The sequence below is a fragment of the Eptatretus burgeri genome, chromosome 10, assembly GCF_056783735.1.
Source record: "Eptatretus burgeri isolate ZD-2024b chromosome 10, Ebu_testis_v1, whole genome shotgun sequence".
Taxonomy (NCBI): Eukaryota; Metazoa; Chordata; class Myxini; order Myxiniformes; family Myxinidae; genus Eptatretus; species Eptatretus burgeri.
Genome location: NC_140970.1, coordinates 46,131,135 through 46,154,250, shown reverse-complemented (window position 1 = coordinate 46,154,250; position 23,116 = coordinate 46,131,135). Strand labels below are relative to the sequence as shown.

At 45.3% G+C, this 23,116-nt stretch overlaps 1 protein-coding gene across 6 annotated transcripts in view; it reads left to right on the top strand.

The window, feature by feature from the left end:
• The window catches only part of FANCD2 (FA complementation group D2), a 273,881-nt gene that overhangs the window by 99,329 nt on the left and 151,436 nt on the right, over nt 1–23,116 (top strand). For all 6 annotated transcript variants that reach the window (XR_015062404.1, XM_085898104.1, XM_085898102.1 and 3 more), the window contains 7 exons: nt 684–818; nt 1,409–1,540; nt 5,666–5,764; nt 6,947–7,059; nt 10,000–10,054; nt 13,114–13,233; nt 13,674–13,753. Coding sequence is in view for 5 of the 6 variants with exons in the window: in XM_085898104.1 (XP_085754230.1) it covers nt 684–818; nt 1,409–1,540; nt 5,666–5,764; nt 6,947–7,059; nt 10,000–10,054; nt 13,114–13,233; nt 13,674–13,753 (734 nt within the window). In the remaining variant the exon portion in view is untranslated. The remainder of the gene's footprint in view (nt 1–683; nt 819–1,408; nt 1,541–5,665; nt 5,765–6,946; nt 7,060–9,999; nt 10,055–13,113; nt 13,234–13,673; nt 13,754–23,116) is intronic.

Genomic DNA, 23,116 nt, shown 5'->3' with positions numbered 1-23,116 from the left:
TTGGTGAATGAGTTGGGTAGGTGACCAGAACAAGCTGATTTGATTTTTTTTTAAGTTCCAGATCCAGATCCAGCCATCAGTGTCGTGGGAAGCAAAAGGTAAACTGTTCAGCCTGGTGGAGGTATACACTCTACCAAGTGCTGTTCTAGTTTACATGTGTTTTTCCAAAACTCATGAAACATTGGCAAAAATGCTAGGAGGGTGATGATGGAGCATATGTTGAGCAACATGGCTTAATGGGCTCATAACGGTGCCGTGCACTTTTATTACCTTTACCAAAGTGATTTATATATTTTACATGCTGAAACTTTTAATTTGGCCAACAAACAGGTAAATGAAGACGGTCATATGATTTGCAATATTAGTTGTTGATGTTCCTTCAAAATGTATTTTTTGATTTTTGGAATGCTGATTTTACTCATTCGTAGAGTAAAATTTGTTTTTCTTTTCAGTTTATATTTTGTACCAATTCTTTGTGATAGAATAACCAAAATATTTGAGCTGCAGTTTTTTTTTTTAATCCTGAAAAACATTCTCGATGTGCTGTTCACTCCATTTGCACTTGTTGACTTGATTTCACAATCGCACTTTATAAATAGGGTCTTTTTTCTTACCCTTGCAAGGTGTAAAGCAAGTTGGAGCTTATTCATGACTTTCAGGTTTCCTATGCTGTGCTGTAACAGGTCTTGCGGAATACTTTCCCAGCAATACTGGCAACAGCACAGACCCTGTTGCGTTCCATGGAACCTGTTGTGTCGATATTTGGAGCTCGGCTCTGCTGCCTCGCATTCTGTTCCTTTGACTCGTACTGCAAACAGGTTTCATTCACTTGAGCTCACCATTCCACGTGCCTGCCTTTGCCGCGCCTGCCTTTGCCGCGCCTGCCTTTCGCTGCGCCTGCCTTTCACCGCGCCTGCCTTTCGCCGCGCCTGCCTTTCGCCGCGCCTGCCTTTCGCCGCGCCTGCCTTTCGCCCCGCCTGCCTTTCGCCCCGCCTGCCTTTCGCCCCGCCTGCCTTTCGCCCCGCCTGCCTTTCGCCCCGCCTGCCTTTCGCCCCGCCTGCCTTTCGCCCCGCCTGCCTTTCGCCCCGCCTGCCTTTCGCCCCGCCTGCCTTTCGCCCCGCCTGCCTTTCGCCCCGCCTGCCTTTCGCCCAGCCTGCCTTTCGCTGCACCCTCTCACGCCGCGTGTTCTTCACGCCGCCCGCTCTTCACCCCATGAGCTTTTCATCCACGCAAATATTCCACATCGATTTAGTCTGGGTCATCTGAAGTTTTTGGTTGAATATCCTTGTTTTGGATTGATGCCTCTTCTTCCTGTTAGCGTTTCAACTGCCATCCCCAGATTTGCAACAAAAGCAAGAGCTGCTGGTGCCTCCATAACATCATTACTTGTATCATGCATGTGCATCAGGAGGTGTTGGGAGCATTGGTAATGCACGTGTGCAGTGGGAGCACGAGTGAAACGGATGCAGCACTGGATGCGCTGCAGATCCTGGCACGAGACCACCCAGCCGATCTTTCTCCCTTTGCTGTGTTCATCAAGGTGTTATGTTTTCGTTGTTAATTTTGATAAGTTTATTCAGGCTTAATCATTGCATACCCATGCATGAAAATTTTTTTTCATGTAATACAAGGTTTGACATGAAATTATGACAAATCACACAATAGATTCAGTCCTGAAATAATACTGAAAACAACAGATTCACTATATATTGCTGATTTGAAAGCACAATAACTTGGTGCAACAAAATCTGTTTCTTCTTGACATTGTCAGAAGTTAGTTTACGAGCTAAGACGGTTAAAGCATCACATGTACTTCATCGGTAGTCTTGATGGTATTCTAAACATCCATGGCCCATCACAGTGTATAAAGCCATTGCTATTTTATGCTGAGTGTAGTGTCGTGTGAACAGAATGGCCTGATGGTGGCAGCTGGAAGCTCATTCCTGCCATTGCACTCACCATTGCACATTTTAATAGTTGCACTTTTTATTCCTCCGAGTACAATGCTTGTTTCATGTACTGCTTCCTACTTCTTCATGTCTCTGTTCACCAAGTGCACTAAACTTTTATGGCTGTTGCACTTGCACCATGACCCCATAATCCAATGTAATCATCGATTTGTAGTGTAGTCTTTGCTTATCTCACAAGTTTTGCGCAACTCTTTGTAACTATCATTTCTGTATAAATGCCACTGGTTAGAATATTTTGCTAACTGTTCTAATTTATCTATACTAATAAGTGTGTCCTCCATAACTCCAAAACCATGAAACGTAACAGCGTGAGACTTTGCACACGTATGAAGGGAACTCCAAGGAAGTGCATGAATGAAAATTGGGTGTTTGAGTTAATTTAAACACCTCTTTTGAAGATAATAACATCCTAATTTAATTTTCCTTTAGCAAGGCTTCATCCTTGGTCAGCCCCTTGGGTCAGCCTGCGCTCCCTCGCTGGGGTTTGAAGTCGCCATTTTTTGGGGGCCTGCTTAACAATGCTTTGACTTGGAACTGGCCGCAATGGTTTCTTAACGATAAAGCACTCAATTTTTTTTTCACTGACCTCACAAATATTATTGAATGCCTCATACTCATACCTACAAATCGCTGGATTCATCACAGTGCTTATAAACGCCTCGAGACGTCAGGGTTTGTGGATTTATTTCATTTCCACATATGTGTCAAGCTCGAGGATCTCTTAACCTAAACTGAATTTCAAAATTTAAACTGCAGAATTGACTTTGGTAGCAAGCAGTTCCTACTAAAAAAAAGTGCTAATTTGTCCAATTCGCACATTGTTTGACATTCCGGGCATCTCCGGGTGTTCTTGGTTTATTTAGTTTCCACACATGTGATAAGTTCTCGAATCTCTTCACTGAAGCCGAATTTCAAAATTTAATCTGCGTAATTGACCTCAGCAGCAGACTGCGAAAAAAAATAAACGTTCATTTGTGCAATTTGCACATTATTTGACAATGGGCGTCTCCGGGTGGTGTTTCATATGACCGATCGCTAATTGCTTGCCAAGCCTGCCGTTTCTTATCAACCGTTTTGTAGGAGTGCTGAGTGCTTAAGCCACTTGGAAAGCGCTCTACAAGTTGCTTGGATGTTCATTTGCAAGCCATGGCGATACACGGCAATTGTACCTGCACTGTCCCTCCACCAAACCCAATCAAAAATACATTGATCAACATGCAAAGTTCAGGCCCCACCTGCCTGTGTTGTGCCCTGCGGTGCCAAGCCTGCCGTTTCTTTCGGATGGATGGAGGGAAGGGATGGATGGATGGATGGACTGAATTGATGTCTGTAAGCCATGGCAAGTCAGTGGATGGTGGTGTAAATTTTTGTTTTTCTCACAGCTCTTGTGGTTTTTGAAAAAAAAAAATGACAAATTGATATTCAAGACAATGTTAGGTGATGATGTAAATGGAGTTTATCAGGGGTGTGTACTGGCCCCCACACTTTTCAACACTTATGTGGACTGGATTCTGGGAAAGATGTTGGAGAGATGAATCTGTGGTGCATTGCTTGAGAGTATCAAGATATCTGTCCTTGATTTCGCAGATGATGCGGTCTTCTTTGCAGAGACTGTATATCCTTTTAGGGGCCCTCGAGGTGCTGAATAAGGAGTCGGAGCCACTGGGATTACGGGTTTCCTCGGTCAAAACGATGATCTAGTCTTTCAATGACATCTTGGATGCTGCTGTCCTGTCTGTGTCTGTTTGTGGTGAGGATGTTGAGGTCGTGGAGAGATTCACTTACCTTGGCAGTGATATTCATGTCTCTGCTGGCTGAGTCAGAGGTCAATAGACGTCTGGGTCGGGCCTGGGGAGTCATGGATTCACTGGATCATGGGGTGTGGCACTGCCGGTACCTGTGTGGGAGGACGAAAGTCCGAGTCTTCAGGTTCTTGGTGCTTCCAGTCTTGCATTACGGATGTGAGACTTGGACCCTGATTGGGATCTGAGACGGAGACTTAACTCCTTTGGTACCAGGTCTCTTCGGAGAATCCTTGGCTATCGCTGGTCGGACTTTGTGTCCAACGAGCGGTTGCTGAGAGAGACTCAAATGAGATTTGTTACCTGCGTAGTCCATGAGTGTCAGCTGCGGCTGTATGGACATGTGGCTCGTTTTCCTGACGCTGATCCTGCTCACCGGATTCTCTCAGTGAAGGAGCTTCGTGAGTGGAGGAGGCCAACGGGCTGACCACATACGTCGTGGTTGCAGCAGGTTGATCGGCATCTCAAGGAGATGGAGATGGGCCAGTCATCTGCCTGGGGTATTACCAGACGGAGGCCCCTGGAGTACCGGCGGAAAGTGCATGCAGTGACGCGCTGCTCCAGCGCGTGCTCCCATACCTGACCTGACCTGATATAAATGAAGTACATACACAAACGTGTGTACCATTGTCTTTGTTAAATCTAACAAACGTTTAAAATGTAAGCTTCACCTCAGAGCCATCACAATGAGCACCACCCAGAGGCCCACCCCCGGTGGAGTACTAATTCGGGCAGAGTTGTTTCCAAAACCCAAGCCCATTGCAGATGCTGCAGGGAATTTAATGGCAGACAAAAGAAGAGCATGTGGGAACTCATCCATTCATTCATTCATTGCTTCCACCTCATGTTTACTCTGTGATTGGAGTATCGTTTGTTCATTAACAACTGTGGAACTTGCTGTGATTCCACTTTTCATCCATCCATCCATTGGTACCATGCTCTGTGTAGAGTGTCGGTGCTGCCGAAGCAGTCTCCTGGGCTATTGGGCACAATCCTGAATGGGTCGCCACTCCGACGTAGGATACACGAATGGCTCATTCTTCCTAGCAAGCAGGTACTCATTTTACCGACCTCGGAGGGATGACAGCCTAAGTCAACCCCACCTGGTATTAATTCAACAGCCGAGCTGGATTTCAACTCGGGACTCCAGGATCCCAAGCCCGCCACCCTCACCATTAAGCCAGCACTAGGCTTATCCTATTCCATCCTATTCCATTCCATCCCTTCCCCCATCACTTCATTTGTCCTTGCTCCCCCAACCCTTCTTTCTCTCTCTCCTCCCTCTCTCACCACTCTTCCAACTTTCATGAAGTTATAAACAATGGGTGGTTGTGATAAGTTCCCACAGGTGGTTGTGTTGTGGTTTGGAGCTGGTTATGTTGTGCTGTGGTGTTTGTGTTTTGTTTTGAGCCAGGGTGTCAGGGAGTGTGTGGGTTGGTTGGAAGGGCACTTTTTTGGCGGTCGGGGCTGCTGCTGGTTCAGATTCCACGGTTTGAATTTTGGGATTTGACTCGAGTTCAGAGATTCTGGGGCTTATCGCATTTTGAATGATTCGTCATCTCATGATGTTGAAGGCCTCCATTCATTGTTGGGAGAGGTATTTCTCCTGTTTTGCATGAAAAAGGTGGTCACACCAAAGAATATGATCGGCAGTTGTGTTCTAAACAGTATTGTACAGCAGTTGTGTTTTTGAAAGATGTGCTCTCCGGCACAATGAGCAAATTCCAGACCCCAGCACAATTGATTCCACGCCATGTCTGCACTTTCATGTTTTGTTAATATGAAACATGGTGATCAATGTTTAAACCGCTGTGCCGTCCTCAATCGGCAATGACCACTTCAGAATATGAACCAACTCGCTTGATTTGCTTTGACTGGTGTGCATTCCCACAGGGAATTCTGGACTATCTTGACAGCCTTGATTTAGGCCAGATCCGAAGAGTATTTACGGTTCTCACTTCATTGACCTCTGACCCTCATCCACATATCCAGGTGACAGTATGTTCAGCTGTTCAGTCTCGAGCTGATCCATGTTGAACATTTTCTTGAGACAGAAATATTATTCTGCTCTCTTTGATTTGGCGTTATACTGTTAAAAAGATTAAGTCTCCCACAACACAGGTTGTCATTCTCTATTTATTTTGTTGAAATCACCTTTGAAAATTTATGTGCATATTTTGCCAGTTATAGCAAATGATAATGATTCCCTTTTGGTTTTAGATGAATGATTATCAATTCCCCCCCCTCTGGATTATATGTTTTTTTTTCTTTATATTAAAAACTGATGCGAATTTTTGGTTAATGTAAAGGATTTGATGGAAAAGTAACTTGCATTCGTGCATTGAGGACACTTTCATGATGCGATTATTGTGCTAAACGGAGGGGTCCGCTGTACAAACCGGTATTCACAACAGTAGCTGAGTTCTTAGCAGACAGATCAACTAAAGAAGCAGTTCATGTCATCTCATCTCATCTCATCTCATCTCTCCACTTCTCTCTGTGTTGGTCAGAAATATCATTTTAGTGACTTTTTCCTCTACATTGAACATTGAGTGGGTGTATCTTTGTGTGGAATTGTGTGTACTTCTCCAAATGTTGGACTCGATTTTCAGAAGGTCCAATGTTGTGTTCCCTCCATGATCTTTATTTTTCTTTTTTTTTCCATGCACCAGCTTATTCTACTTGATTTATTTTTAACCTCCCTATATTTTCTGATAAAGGGGACACAGCTCAGACCTCCCAAAAACTAAACTATACTTATTCTTATTCTTATTCTTATTCTTATTATTTCTTCTTCTCTTTATTCTTCAAAAATTTTACAAAATGTAAAAAAGTCCAACAATGACTGAAACGATTATTCATTCATATTCTTATTTGTTATATAAACATGGCCCTGTGGTCTTGCAAACATCTTCAATTTTGGGATTTATCTGTTTTCCTTTCTCCTGCCTTAATGTTGCCCACAGTAGTTTGTGAGTAATAGCTGAAAAGTAAAACTTCCCCAAGCCTCATCTCATGTGAAAGGAAAGTGCTGCAAGTGGGACCTTATAATGCCAAATTGGATTTTGCTAAAGTTGCATTGGAAGCAGTTTCTGTTCATGCCATTAGGTCTAACCCAGCCATGGCCAATGTGACTTAGTGTGCACAACAAATGCCACTCCCCCAACCTTCCAGGACGAGCTGCACATTGTTGTTAGGAAACAGCTGTCGAGTGCCACAACCAAGTACAAACGCATTGGCATTATCGCTGCGCTTGTACTCGTCAAGATGTCATCCTCATGCCGGGGGTATGTATGATGGTATCTTGCATAATATCCTTCCTTTAAAATATCACGTATACTGTATTGTGGAGTCGTGGAGAGATTGTTTGATAAATTGATTTATTATGAGTACTGTTGTTTTGAATAATCCTTTTTTGTGCCTCCGCTGACGAAGTTACCGGAAGCGTTATTTAACATTATCTAAGACTTATCGTGGAGCTGCTACACATATTGACAAACACACGAACATATGCTACATGACACAAGACTGTTAGACGAGGCAAACAGCCATTGAGCTTGGGGGAAGTGCCATAATTTCTGGGGATACTCTGGGTACCAGTGACGTCACAGCAAAGGCTCCACTTTTCTCACCGCACTCAGCGGGGAATTTCCAAAGGAGGAATATCCTCCTCCCCATGGTTGACAACCTATGAGGATTGTCCACGCTCAACCTTTTTAAATGCTCAACGTCAAGCAAGGAAGCAGCACGTACCATTTTAATGTCTTTGCTATGACTCTGTCAGGGTTTGAACCAGCTACCTCCCAGACTCGGAGCGGAAACTCCAACCATTACACCACCTTCTTCATTCATTTAGCTTGCTGGTTCATCTATAGTTTGACTTTTACTTTAATTACTTTTTTTCTGGAGTCCAAAAAAGGAATGGTGTACACAATGGTTGAAATAAAATACACATTAACATTTGTTATGAACTAAATGCCTTACACTGACAACTTGTCAGCACAATTCATAAGCCTCCAGAGTGGGCCTCACAAGCATATGTGAGAAATACACTTAAACACTTGTCATTACCCTTGCCGAATGAGAGGGTATTGCATTTGGGTCAGTTTGTTTGTCTGTTTTTGTCCACACAGAATTTTAGTGTTTTTCTCCGCAACCGCTTATCGTATTGAGATGAAATTTTCACCACACGAGCAGCTACACATGTAGAATGTTTCATTGATAATTATGATGTCATCAGTCATGTGATTAGGCAGCCATATTGTTAAAAAAAAACCTTCAAAAATCTTCTTCTCTGAAGTGTCTGAACAGATCGAGGCGAAACTTTACAGGTATGACCGCCTATCCATGAGTAACAAAAGGTTCACACATACGACGTCATCGGTCGCATGGCCAATAAAAATCTTCTCCAGAACGGCTGGACAGATTGAAGGGCACTTCACACAAATGCTCCCCAAGTCTTGGGGATACCAGGGTACTCATGAATAATTCATGTCACATGGTCTGGCAGCCATATTGGATTGAGCAAAAATCTTTAAAATATTATTTCTCTTGAACCGCTTTCATCAATCAACGTGAAATTTCACAGTTATGATCTAGTAGTGATGGGAAATATGTTTTAAATTTCAACCTGATCGGACGCATGGTCTGGCAACCAGAATTATTTTATGTTTTGAATCTGGGTCCTTAAAAAAAAACAAGGACAAATGTGTCCAAGAGCCGCGTCCTAAAGGCAATAACAACAACAACTTCCGATATTTCGACATGTGCCTTGATGGAGCCAATAGCGAGACCCGTCATGGAGGCTCCTGTTCATGACGAGAAAATCGTGTATTTACGAAATTACAACACATTAAATGGAATAATCTTTAAATAGTAACGTGAACTTTTCGAAACTTTAAAGCAAATGTCCAAATATATTTAAAAGTTGATGATGGACGCTCTCAAATGGCACCCTCAATGCGAGGATGTGTACAGGTGTTTAGTATTTAAGGAGATCCGGATCCTATATATAAAAGAGCCACGTCCTAAAGGTTTTGTCTTCACCAGAAGAAGAACAACAAGAAGAAGAACAACGCGGAGCTCTCTGAGAGCCAGCGTTCGCAACGCGAGACGTGGCTAAAAATTATTTACTTTTTATTTTCTAAAAAGGCTCACTTGGCTGTGCCTGGATGGGTTTGAGGGTAGAGGAGTAGCAGCTGAAATGCTAATCCTCTCCAGGTTCCTCCTGATGACTTCATATTTTCTTTTTGCTTGTTCGGGTTCCTCTTGAATACTTCATCCTTGATTTTTGCTTGTTTGGGTTCCTTCTGATGACTCCAATGCAGGAATGTACCTATTTGGTCTTCCATTTGATTTGAATTGAATTTATTTTAATCCCATTCTGAATTAAATTGAATAATAATAAACGTCATGGGTCAGGGTCAAGTGTCTGATCAAAGCGGGATGTTTTGGTACCCTGTCAGCAGTTATAAAGTGGCAGTTCTGGTGATGTCGATTGTTAATTACGTAACGCCAGTACACAAACGCCACACAAAATACACCACACAAAAAAGTCCTGGCGAGGGTCTGTAATCTCTGATTGCTATTTTTTTTGTTGCTTTTACATTTTGTTTGGGAAGCTCAAACATCTTTTTCTAAATGTAATGACCATTTTAGTCCCCACCGGTTTCACCGTAGGGGATTATAGGTTTGCTCTCCATTCGTCCATCCGTCTCATCTGTGGTTTTTCAGACTTTTTTTTTTCCAAACCCTTTAAGATATTCAACTGAAACTTTGTACATGGCTTTATTATGCTAGGTTTCTGAACAAGTTCGAGTTTCAGGGCATTTCTTCAATTTTTCACACAATTATGCCCTTTTGGACTTAGAGAAAATATCACATCTGTTGGGGACATGTATTACAAAGAAATTCTCACTCCTTGTTTAAATCATGATAGTGTACCATGATTTAAGCGACTACACTGCTTTCAGTTAGCATCGGAGAAGGTAACTTTGTTTCTTCCTCCACCATTGTTCCAGATTATCTGACACCACTCAGCTGCACACAGATTTTTCTGCACTATTTTAAAATCTACATTGACTTTGCTTTTGTTGGTGATTGTCCACAATTCCTAACATCAGACGAGAGCTATCATTTGCTTGTTTTACTCCAGTGTGAGTACATTTACTCTTCAGATGCACTTGCATTTGCATTCTCAGGATCACACGGCGTTTTTCTCCCTCCAGCACACAAGAAGAATGTTCTGATGCATCAGAGCTTGATGATGAAGTCTTCAAGCAGGTGATTTTTTTTTATAGTTAACTTTTTATTACCCGTTTCATTCACTTCTCCATAAACGTCTTGTTTATAAGACGCATGAGCTGCAACAGTAACAGATCTCGAGTTCAAGTTGGGCCTTGACCCATCTGGATGATGCAAAAACGCTTTGCTGATTCACTTCAGCAACTGAAACTCCTTTGGATTATATAATAAATGCACAAAACTTCTTTGCATACTTCCTGCTGCTTCAGTTGCTCATTTGTGTTCACACATTTGTCAGTATCTTGTTGGAACCGTCGCACTTCTATTGTGGTCTTTGCCTTTTGCGCTTGTTAACTGCATGCTCCCAGCTGTGCCTTGTTAGTGCCGACTTTCTTTGTGCATTTTCCTCTCTTTCTGCTGAAGTTGTGTTTTTTATAGATTGTGTAGGGAAGTGCTGATGATGATTGCTTTCAAAAAATATGCCTGGGACTTGAAAGCAAACCATGGAGACACATTCGTGGGAGATTGGATTGAGAATTAATATCATGGGGAGAGTGAGGAAATGCTCTCTGATTACTGCTGAGTCAAAGAAGCCAAGAAATTCCACTTATTTGGGGAAAACATCTTCTTACTTATTACCTCTGCCACCGAAGGTGGACGGAGGCTATGTTTTCACTCCTGTCTCTGTCTGTCTGTTTGTGTGTGTATCAAAGCAGGATATCTCAAAAAGTTATGGACAGATTCTGAAGAACATTGGTTGACAGGTTGGGTGTGTGACAAGGACGAATTGATTCGATTTTAGTGAAGATCCAAATCTGGATCCAGATACGAGAATTAAAAAAATTTTTCTAAGTGATTCTTCACATTGAGAGATGGGGCCAAAAAGGATAAATAGCATATTTCAAAAAGTTATTGATGGATTATGACAAAACTTGGTGGATGAGTTGGGTAGGTCACAAGAACAAGCTGATGAGGTCCAGATGCAGATTCGGCCTATCAGTGGGATACAAAACATAAACTGTTCAGCCTGGTTGAGGTATGTGCTCTACCAAGTGCTGTTCTACTTTGTGGAAGTTTGTATAAATCATTGGAATTGATAAATGAGCAAATCAAGGTTGAAAGATGGCATCAAAAGTCTCATCCAAATTTTTTTTTAAGTTAAATAATCAAAAAAGCAAATTGTTTCTGAGAAAAACAAACCTGCAGGGGCAATCAAACCCATATTTGTAATACTAGTGAAGTGTATTTTGGATTCCTGGCACAATGTTAAAGGTGTTTATTGATGGTAAAACATTAAGAGTAAGTGCCAAAAGCACAAAAAATATGATCAGTTGCAGAGCAATGGTACACATGTGTGTATGTGTATATATATATATATATATATATATATATATATATATATATATATATATATATATATATATATATATATATATATATATGTATGTATATATGATGAGTATGAATGAGTCTGTCCTATTGTGCATGTGAACCGAGTTTGCAAACATGCTAAATTATTCACATTTGGAAGAACTTTCACAGAGAAGCTTGATGAAGGAATAAGGAAAACATTTGTGGCTGTACACTGCCTTGTAGGACACAGCCAGAGATATCAACATAAATAATTAAATCTCAAGAGAATGCCATCAGGAGCAACTCCAGATGTTTCTGCAGTTAGACAAAAAATAATAATTCTGATAGCCTTTCAAGGAGAAACCCCTGAATACCTTTGAGCAGACAGCTTGATAGTAATGCTTGTTGCCAGAGATGATTGAAAGTTTGGCATATGAAAAATGTCTTTTCTTTGAGATTTCGTACATCTATCCATTGTTGAGTTCAAAGAAACAATGTATCCATGATAGAATAGCTAGAGTGGAAGCCGAACTGATGATCAGAGATTCGAAGGTGGAGATGCAATAATATCTGAGGTGTGCAGCGATGATAGATTCCACTACTTTGCTTTTGATGTAGAGAAGGCTGACCTTTCTGTAGTTGACTGGCTCAGAACTAGAACCCTTTTTGTAATCTGGGGTGACTTTTGCAATTTTCTCAAAGCAAGTTAGGAAACCACCTTAGGAAGACTTGGAAAAGGGTGAGGGAATATGAGAGGATATGGGCTAAAGCACGGGTCTTGAGGTTTACAGTGACAAAGCAGTTGGATCGAGTTGCTGAGGTGTCAAGATCGTAGGTCTCAACATAAGTGGGAGAGAAACCTCCATGTTACAGAGAGAGCATCAGCGATGGAGGAAATGGTGGGAAGGGTAAGAGAGGGATTGTGGGCCTTGACCTTTTTGGTAAAGGCTGCAAGGACATTCAGCTTTTATCCGAGCAACATTGAACATGACTCCACAGTTGAGGATCGAAGTTACAGAAGGGGAATGTGTATTGGATCCAAATGGTTAACCACATGGCTAACCAAACTCTATCGTGCTGTAATGGGCCAAGACGGGCTGCGCTTGGTTGCGACATGCCAAACTTGTACTCATCAGCCACCATGCTTCACTGTAGATGCTGTACTTTGACGATGATGTTTTCCTCTTGACCACAGACCAAATTGTCAATTGTTGCCGAACGTTTAAAACTTGGATCATCTGTAAAGAGCACACACCTTCAGATTTGTTCATTACATTGTTTGTGCTCCGATGTGCATTTTACCATTTTGGCTTGATGACTGATTTTCGTGTTTCAACTTATCCACCAACACCATATCGTGCTATTATTTATCTCTGTTTTGAGGTAATACTCACGTCTTTATTTACAAGGTCATTGGCAATACTTGTATTCAACCATCTTCTATCGTGTATAAGAGACAATTCACATTACTTTTGGAAAGTTTTAGCTTTTCACTTCAACCACTTCTGTTGTAAACAGTGTCATTTTCATTACCTTGGTTCCTACTAAAACATAGTATTGCTGTAAATGTTATGTCCATGCATCATACTTATGTCTGCATGAATGGCAAGACTCCCATTCTGTTTGGTTTGTGTTCTTCAAGAGTACTTTAAAGAGAACGGCTCATTAAGTGCTTTGCTCGTAAAGCCTCACAATCGGACCGTATGCTGTGTACTTCTGCCATAATCTGCCTGCAACACCACCAGGTAACTAGTCTGTTGGATTTGGTGCGGAGCTGCATTGAGCGCACCCCAGATGCTGCTGCACTTTACTTTGACGAACTAGCAAATCTGATACAGTCCAACAATCTACACACCAGACTGCAAGTGAGCAAACGGATGTAATCAATTATACAAAAAAATAGTGAGAATCCAAACACAGCTTTTACACTTATTTGTTTTTATTTTTTTGTTCATGTTTCTCCGTTAATCTGATCTATACACTGCAAAGTTTTAGAGTCTCAACGTGGTGAGTTTGAGGTTTTTCCTCTTGATATGTTCGTGAGAGTAACAGGGTAATTTATGGTAAAAGTGCTCCAACTCATTTTCTAATTTGAAGAAAGGCAGTCCACATCATGTAGGGTGATTAATTAATCTCCATCATTTTAGCCGAGGAACATGTTCATTTGAATACATGTTCAAAGTTTTACGACTTCAAAGTTAATGATCAGAGAAAATGTTAATATTCTTCATTAATATGTTGTATAAATGCCTATTTACAAGTTTCCTGTTCTTTTTTTTTTGTGTGTGCATAACTGTGACCATAGACCTGGATTGGTGAAAATGCCTTGTCTGATTTTCAAGATATTTATGTTGTGGATGTTGGAGTTGGAGGGCAAATGCCAAGGTATTTCCAAGTTTTAAGATGTATTTTCACATCATCAGTTTTGGTACTTGTTTTGTTTCATTTGTTGGGTTCATTTTGAATTGCGAACGTCGTGTCATCGATGTGCCGAATGTTAAATAGGTGGCATATGAGTTGCAGTGTGTGCCTTCCCACCCCCTCCCCTCTCCAACCACCCTCAAGGGGGTGCTATATGTGCTTCTTGAATATCTGCCACTTTCAGCAGCTACTGTAATAAAGATAACTCATGGTGGTTATCTAATAAACTCAATTTTAAGCATTTTAACAGGAATGATGAATTTAAAGAGATGGAAATATTGAACATGAATGTAATAGAGAGGAATAGAAGTGAGTGCTTTGAATGATTTTGTGGAGTTTTTAAGTATTTAATTGAAAATGATTAAGATTCTTGCTGGCAGGGAGTGAGGGAGGGAAGTTATGATTGGTTAAATTGCGTGAGGGCATGGCAAAACAAATTGGAACTTCCGAGTGGAATTTATCCGATTGTACCAAACAGCTGTGATTTTAAATAAACAACTATCCAAGTCATTTACATTACAGGGAAAATTGTTCTGCCTTCAGAAGATATGACCTCTAGAAAGAGCCAAGTTATATTTATCATTTTGACATTTTCATGTCAATGTTTTGTCTTGATTTTAAATGTTTAATTAGTCCCTTTCATAAGATGCCTTCTGAAGGCTGAACTATGTATTTTTTCCTTTAAATGCGATTAACTTGGCAGTTTATTTTCACGTCCAAATTTTGTACTCGCATCTCTTCTTTACATTGCCAGAAAGACAAGACATCTTTCTGATGGATTGTCCCTGTTCTTCATTGTGCGGCCCGCGAGCCACTGGCGGCCCCTGTTGGCCTGAAGTGCGGCCCCTGATGAACAGCCGATAATACACAAATTTGAAAACACCCCATCATAATCTGCCATAAATGCCATCAAATTAAGCCAATGGTTTCAAATGTGTTCCAATGCGAAGTGTAAAAGTAACATCACTGCATCAGTAGATGGCAGTATGCAAACAATTGTGCTTGCAGCCCAGTAACCACAACAACAACAAAAATGCATGGAGGTGGGGCCTAATAGTAGCCATTTTGGAGTCCTGTAGGCGGTGTGGCGGTTCTCACACTGATGTCTTATCGGCAAAAGTGGCCCCCTTCTAAAAAACAGTAAACATCACTGGGTTAAGTTAATGAGGCATAGGTAAAGCACAGGTATGATGGGCTACATAACCTAAACCCCCTATGGACAGAAAACATGGTATAACTTCCCTTGTTAGGAGAATGTTGATTACAGATTTGCACATGTTTTAAGCAGTTAATTGAGGGCAACGAGATATTATATGATTAAAATACATTTGATAACCTCCCAAGTAGTGCAGTCGACATGCAATTGAAGTAAACTGTTAAATAATAGAAAAAGGAATTGTGGAAAATACTGCAAATACAATGTTCAGATATAATGGAATGCAAAAGTATGAGTACACTGGAATCGATGCCAAGCTTTCTCAAATTACAATTTCAAGCACAAATTTGACATAATATTGAATATATTATGTTTGTGGGGTAGATAGAGGAATTTCATGGGAAAATTTGGATTGAATAGAGTTGCCTGGCCCGTGGACGTGTAGGAGACATCTTGATGTAATTAAGTTGGGAGACTGTGACATTTAGTATTACTTGTCACCACACGAGGGGTGGTGTGGTGCTAATTAGATAGGGATTAAGGATATTCCCCCCCCCCCCCCATATGTAATCGCCCCTCTGTGACTTTTCCCTATGTTTTTGTATTGCCAATCAGCAATGATAGAATTACGCTTTCGTAATGCAGCTGAGCTGCATGACCAGGTCGGGAGAAGCCCCGCCTCCAAGGGGGACGGCGAGCGAAGTCATGCCCTCGAGGCTGATGATTGATGGGCGTGACGTCATGAGCGGTAAGAGGCGAGTAGTGAAGGGAGGAGGAGAATGTTACTCAGAGGACACAGGATCTCACTTTTGCTCATGGCACAACAAAGGCTGTGCGATTCGAGTGCTGTGTGAATTTGTGCCGTGCTGGAAGAAGAGGTGCCTCGTGGCCTGATCACGGGGATTCAGAAATCGTCTCATCGTGTGGGTCATCATTGTGAACAGACCGGGTGCGGGAGAGGAACGGTCGGCATATTCACCCATGAGCATAAGCTACACAGTGGTTCGTGAAGCCCTGGCGTCGAGTGCCCTCTCTGAATTGCCTCCTGTACGTCCTCCCGCCCAGAGAACGACGGTGCCATTTTTCCAGCGCAGTGACGAAGCGATTTTGGTGACTTTCAAGCTTGAGAAGCCCATCCCTGGGCACACAGCTAAATGCTGGGATAAAGGAGGGATTTTTCTTTTATTATTTTTATTCTGTTCCCTTGTCTGTATTTAACTGTGTGTGGAGGTGCCTCAATTACATTTAGATTTAGTTTTCCTCACGTTTTCTTTCATTATTACAATTTGAATAATTGTCATTGTACATATTCGATTATTGTTATTAAATTATTATTTGTTCTATTTAATTTGCTTGTGTCCGTATATCTGTTGTGGGGTCGAATACAACCCGTGTGCCTCCGCCCCTTTACTGCCATTTCTTTCCCACGTGCACGTTAATCTCCGAGAGAGTCCAAGGGAAAAGTTTGGCCATCCGTCCAGGTTGGGGTTAACCCCCTGAACACGACAATATGTATCCATATATTCTTTAATTTATTTTAGTTATAATTGACTGACACTTTGTCTCAACAAAATAAACTACAATGACACTCGGTAAAGCACATACCTTTACCAGGCTGAACAGTTTATGTTTTGTATCCCACCGATAGGCCGAATCTGCATCTGGACGTAAACTCGCATCTTATCAGCTTGTTCTTGTTGTCGAACCAACGCATCCACGAAGTTTCGTCCAAATCCTTTCACAACTTTTTGAGATATTATGCAAAATATCGTTTTTGGCCCCATCTCTTAATAGTGAAGAATCACTTGTTGAATTAAAAAAAAATTCTCCAATCCGGATCTTCACCAAAATCAAATCAATTAGTCCTCGTCACACACCCAACCTGTCCATCAAGTTGTTTTTTTCAAACATGTCCCTAACTTTTTGAGATATCCTGCTCACAGACAGTGGTGAAAACATAACCTCCGTCCAACTTTGGTGGCAGAGGTAATGAAGGGTGAATACATTTGAGAGAAAGTTAAAATTTATGTGAGCAGTCTGACTATGCTCTGGAGTGCATTACAACACTTGAGAAAAGATTGACTCCAACATAATCCATAAACTAATTAGAAAGGCACTTGGTAGAGCACATACCTCCACCACGCACCACGCAATGCCTGATCCAGTAGAACAAATTGGGCCCAATTCATTTTTGAAATAGGGTGCTACATATCGTTTTTGGTTCCATCCCTCAATGGTGAAGAATCAGTTAAATATTCCAGTATCCGGATCTTCACCAAAATCGAATCGATTTGTCCTTGTCACACACCCAACCTGTCCACTAAATTTCATCTGAATCTGTTCCCAACTTTTTTGGATATCCTTCACACAAACAAACAAACAAACAAACAAACAGACAGACAAACAATCAGCCAGAGGTGAAAACATAATCTCCTTCCACCTTCGGCGGCTGAGGTAATTAAATGAATCCTAGATGGAGTTAAGGCAGTTATCAAGGCAAAAGGGAGTCGCACTGATGATTGATTACGAGCAAATGCAACCATCGCTTCGCTGACGAACATTAAGGGGGAGGCGGGGGGGGGGGGAGAGACTCAGAGAGGCAGAGTGGAGGTATGGGAGAGGGATAGAGGAGGTAGGGGAGAGGAAGAGGGGGGAGAGGAGGCAGGAGAAAGGGGGAGAAGGAGAGAGAGGGAGAGCGGAGGTAGGAGGCAGGAGAGAGGGAGAGCAGAGGTAGGAGAGGGGAGACAGGAGAGAGAGGGAGAGGGGAGGCAGGAGAGAGAGGGAGAGGGGAGGTGGGAGGCAAGAGGGAGAGGGGAGGCGGGAGGCAGGAGAGAGAGGGAGAGGGGAGGCGGGAGGCAGGAGAGAGAGGGAGAGGGGAGGCGGGAGGCAGGAGAGAGAGGGAGAGGGGAGGCGGGAGGCAGGAGAGAGAGGGAGAGGGGAGGCGGGAGGCAGGAGAGAGAGGGAGAGGGGAGGCGGGAGGCAGGAGAGAGAGCGAGAGGGGAGGCGGGAGGCAGGAGAGAGGGAGAGGGAGGCAGGAGAGAGAGGGAGAGGGGAGGCAGGAGAGAGAGGGAGAGGGGAGGCAGGAGAGAGAGAGGGAGAGGGGAGGCAGGAGAGAGAGAGAGAGGGAGAGGGAGGCAGGAGAGAGAGGGAGAGGGGAGGCAGGAGAGAGAGAGGGAGAGGGGAGGCAGGAGAGAGAGAGGAGAGGGAGGCAGGAGAGAGAGGGAGAGGGGAGGCAGGAGAGAGAGGGAGAGGGGAGGCAGGAGAGAGAGGGAGAGGGGAGGCAGGAGAGAGAGAGAGGGAGAGGGAGGCAGGAGAGAGAGGGAGAGGGGAGGCAGGAGAGAGAGGGAGAGGGGAGGCAGGAGAGAGAGGGAGAGGGGAGGCAGGAGAGAGAGGGAGAGGGGAGGCAGGAGAGAGAGGGAGAGGGGAGGCAGGAGAGAGAGGGAGAGAGGGGAGGCAGGAGAGAGAGGGAGAGGGGAGGCAGGAGAGAGAGGGAGAGGGGAGGCAGGAGAGAGAGGGAGAGGGAGGCAGGAGAGAGAGGGAGAGGGGAGGCAGGAGAGAGAGAGAGAGAGAGGGAGGCAGGAGAGAGAGGGAGAGGGAGGCAGGGAGAGAGAGGGAGAGGGGAGGCAGGAGAGAGAGGGAGAGGGGAGGCAGGAGAGAGAGAGAGGGAGAGGGAGGCAGGAGAGAGAGGGAGAGGGAGAGGGGAGGCAGGAGAGAGAGAGAGGGGAGGCAGGAGAGAGAGGGAGAGGGAGAGCAGGAGAGAGAGGGAGAGGGAGAGGGAGGAGAGCAGGAGAGAGAGAGGGGAGAGAGGGAGAGGGAGGCAGGAGAGAGAGGGAGAGGGAGAGGGGAGGCAGGAGAGAGAGGGAGAGGGAGAGGGAGGCAGGAGAGAGAGGGAGAGGGAGAGGGGAGGCAGGGAGAGAGAGAGGAGAGAGGGAGAGGGAGGCAGGAGAGAGAGGGAGAGGGAGAGGGAGGCAGGAGAGAGAGAGGGAGAGGGAGAGGGAGGCAGGAGAGAGAGGGAGAGGGAGAGGGAGGCAGGAGAGAGAGGGAGAGGGAGAGGGAGGCAGGAGAGAGAGGGAGAGGGAGAGGGAGGCAGGGAGAGAGAGGCAGGAGAGAGAGGAGAGGGGAGGCAGGAGAGAGAGGGAGAGGGAGAGGGGAGGCAGGAGAGAGAGGGAGAGGGAGAGGGGAGGCAGGAGAGAGAGGGAGAGGGAGAGGGGAGGCAGGAGAGAGAGGGAGAGGGAGAGGGAGGCAGGAGAGAGAGGGAGAGGGGAGGCAGGAGAGAGAGGGAGAGGGGAGGCAGGAGAGAGAGGAGAGGGGAGGCAGGAGAGAGAGGGAGAGGGAGGCAGGAGAGAGAGGGAGAGAGGGAGGCAGGAGAGAGAGGGAGAGAGGGGAGGCAGGAGAGAGGGAGAGGGGAGGCAGGGGAGAGAGGGAGAGGGGAGGCAGGAGAGAGAGGGAGAGGGAGGCAGGAGAGAGAGGGAGAGGGGAGGCAGGAGAGAGAGGGAGAGGGGAGGCAGGAGAGAGAGGGAGAGGGGAGGCAGGAGAGAGAGGGAGAGGGGAGGCAGGAGAGAGAGGGAGAGGGAGGCAGGAGAGAGAGGGAGAGGGGAGGCAGGAGAGAGAGGGAGAGGGGAGGCAGGAGAGAGAGGGAGAGGGAGGCAGGAGAGAGAGGGAGAGGGGAGGCAGGAGAGAGAGGGAGAGGGGAGGCAGGAGAGAGAGGGAGAGAGGGAGGCAGGAGAGAGAGAGAGGGAGAGGGGAGGCAGGGAGAGAGAGAGAGAGAGAGGGAGGCAGGAGAGAGAGGGAGAGGGGAGGCAGGAGAGAGAGAGGGAGAGCGGAGGCAGGAGAGAGAGGGAGAGGGGAGGCAGGAGAGAGAGGGAGAGGGGAGGCAGGAGAGAGAGGGAGAGGGGAGGCAGGAGAGAGAGGGAGAGGGGAGGCAGGAGAGAGAGGGAGAGGGGAGGCAGGAGAGAGAGAGGGAGAGGGGAGGCAGGAGAGAGAGGGAGAGGGAGGCAGGAGAGAGAGGGAGAGGGAGAGGGGAGGCAGGAGAGAGAGAGGGAGAGGGGAGGCAGGAGAGAGAGGGAGAGGGGAGGCAGGAGAGAGAGGGAGAGGGAGAGGGGAGGCAGGAGAGAGAGGGAGAGGGGAGGCAGGAGAGAGAGGGAGAGGGAGGCAGGAGAGAGAGGGAGAGGGAGGCAGGAGAGAGAGGGAGAGGGGAGGCAGGAGAGAGAGGGAGAGGGGAGGCAGGAGAGAGAGGGAGAGGGGAGGCAGGAGAGAGAGAGGGAGAGGGGAGGCAGGAGAGAGAGAGGGAGAGGGAGGCAGGAGAGAGAGGGAGAGGGGAGGCAGGAGAGAGAGGGAGAGGGAGGCAGGAGAGAGAGGGAGAGGGGAGGCAGGAGAGAGAGGGAGAGGGGAGGCAGGAGAGAGAGGGAGAGGGGAGGCAGGAGAGAGAGGGAGAGGGGAGGCAGGAGAGAGAGGCAGAGGGGAGGCAGAGGGGAGGCAGGAGAGAGAGGCAGGAGAGAGAGGCAGAAGAGAGGCAGAGGGGAGGCAGGAGAGAGAGGCAGAAGAGAGGCAGAGGGGAGGCAGGAGAGAGAGGCAGAGGGGAGGCAGAGGGGAGGCAGGAGAGAGAGGCAGGAGAGAGAGGGAGAAGAGAGGCAGAGGGGAGGCAGGAGAGAGGGAGAGGGAGAGGGGAGGCAGAGGGGAGGCAGGAGAGAGGGAGATGGGAGGCAGGACAGAGGGAGAGAGTAGGCAGTGGAGAGGGAGGGGAAACAGAAGAAGAAGAGAGGAGAGAGAGGGATGAGCGGCCGGAGGGGAAGGTGTGTGTGTGTGTGTGTGTGTGTGTGTGTGTGTGTGTGTGTGTGTGTGTGTGTGTGTGTGTGTGTGTGTGTGTGTGTGTGTGTGTGTGTGTGTGTGTGTGTGTGTGTGTGTGTGTGTGTGTGTGTTGTTCATAAGCCGAACATTTTTTTTCTCTCTTTGTTCTATCCTCGCTCCACCCCCTCCTAATACAGTGCAGCACCCTCCCACACCTCTCTCTCTCTCTCTTTCTCTCTCTCTCTCTCTCTCTCTCTCTCTCTCTCTCTCTCTCTCTCTCTCTCTTTTTCTCTTTTCCTCTCTCCCTCTCTCCGTCTCTCCGTCTCTCCCTCTCTCCCTCTCTCCCTCTCTTCCCGGATGTGTCGGGGCGGTGATTATGTCCAGACGGTGTTTGTCTCTGGACGAGTCCAGATGGTGTTTGTGTCCCGGTGGTGTTTCTCTCCGGACTTGTCCAGGCGGTTTTTATGTCTGGGTGGTGTTTGTCTGCGGCTGAAATTTCTGTTCGGGCATTGTTCATCTCCCAACAGTGTTTGCCTCCGGACCTGTCCGGGCCGTGTCTGTTTGTCTCCAGACTTGTCCTGGCGATATTTATCTCCGCACCTGTCTTGGCGGTATTTATTCCCAGACCTGTCCTGGTGGTATTTATCTCCAGACCTGTCCTGGCGGTATTTATCTCCAGACCTGTCCTGGCGGTATTTATCTCCAGACCTGTCCTGGCGGTATTTATCTCCAGACCTGTCCTGGCGGTATTTATCTCCAGACCTGTCCTGGCGGTATTTATCTCCAGACCTGTCCTGGCGGTATTTATCTCCAGACCTGTCCTGGCGGTATTTATCTCCAGACCTGTCATGGTGGTATTTATCTCCAGACCTGTCCTGGTGTTATTTATCTCCAGACGTGTCTGGTCGGTGCTCGTCTCCGGATGTGTCTGGATGGGAGTTTGTCTCTGGACAGCTTGGCTCCGGACGACTCCTGGTGGTGTTTGTCTCCGGAGGTGTCCAGCTTGTGTTTGTCTCCAGGCAGTATTTATTGTATGACCGGTAGAAAATGGATTTAGACATTCTTTTATTTGCATCTTCACTGTTATTCTATGCAGAATCATTTTGCTGCAACAATATGAATCGCAATTAACGCTCCACCACATGTCTGCCTTCCCTTCCTCACACCTCATGCTGCCTTCCCTTCTCCCACTCCTCCTCGCTCCCACATCCTCCTCGCTCCCCCTCCCTCCTTTCTCTTTTCCTCTCCACCGCCTCACTCCCCCCTCTCGCTTTCTTCCCCCTCCATCTTTTTCTCCCCCCTCTTCCCCCCTCCCCTCTTCACCCCCACCCCAACTTTGATATTCCCATCAGCGAATCGGCAGGTGGGAATTTATTTTATTTCCTCGTATAGAATAAAATCTTGATGCAAGTAACAAGTTACACTGTTCATTGGTTTTGATATTTCATTGTCTTCATTTCCACAAGACCTAAGCACAAATATAGTTGCTATTTTTTTTTTTTGCCACTTTACCATACACTTTCGGCACAGGACTCGAACTTGGAATGACCAGGCCTCGGAATCGGTACCTGCTGGACTCAGACACGGACTTGGTCCAAGTGGACTCAACTACAACGCACACGAACACGCACACGCACACACTGACTTTTTTTAAATGGATATGTATAGACATTTGATTTTTACTATTATAATTGTTGTTATTAGCCTTAAGAGTTTGTGGAAATCCCTTGAAAGTGCTTTTGCTTTCATAGTACAATGAGTTCTTTTGTTATCACATCTCAGTTGATAAATTTCCTTCTGGACTCATACTTTTGCACCCCACTATACATATAATAACAATCCTGACTTTTAAATTTTATTGGTTACGCACACTTTGTGTGAAATGTGATTCTGTATTAATATGATGCATGACAAACGTGCAAGACTATTCTTACGAACATATCTACCGTCATAGTTGCACAAATATTTGCACACATCTCCCAGTTTTAACGGTTTTGTTTGAAGTTTAAACCCATTCATGGAATTTTGTGATTTCTCTTTTCAAAACATGTCATGGGTATTTTACACCCACGTGTTTTTGCTGATGGGTCTGCTGTTCTCATAGCCACATACAGAATGTACACTCTGAAATGAAGCACCACTGCATGTCCATTAGTACTTAGTAGGCAGTTTATTAAGCACAATCTGATTGCTGATTCACATTTTCAAAGGGCCTTCATCAGTCTGCAAACAATCGCACTCTTCTTGAGTAGCACGAAGCATTTAAGTGAGTAGCATGACAGTGCTGCATTTAAAGGGTGAACAGATCCGAGTGATCGTATTCAATCAATAAGTCAACGGAAGAATTGGCCTTGAAATGCATTAAAACCTCAGAAAATCCATTT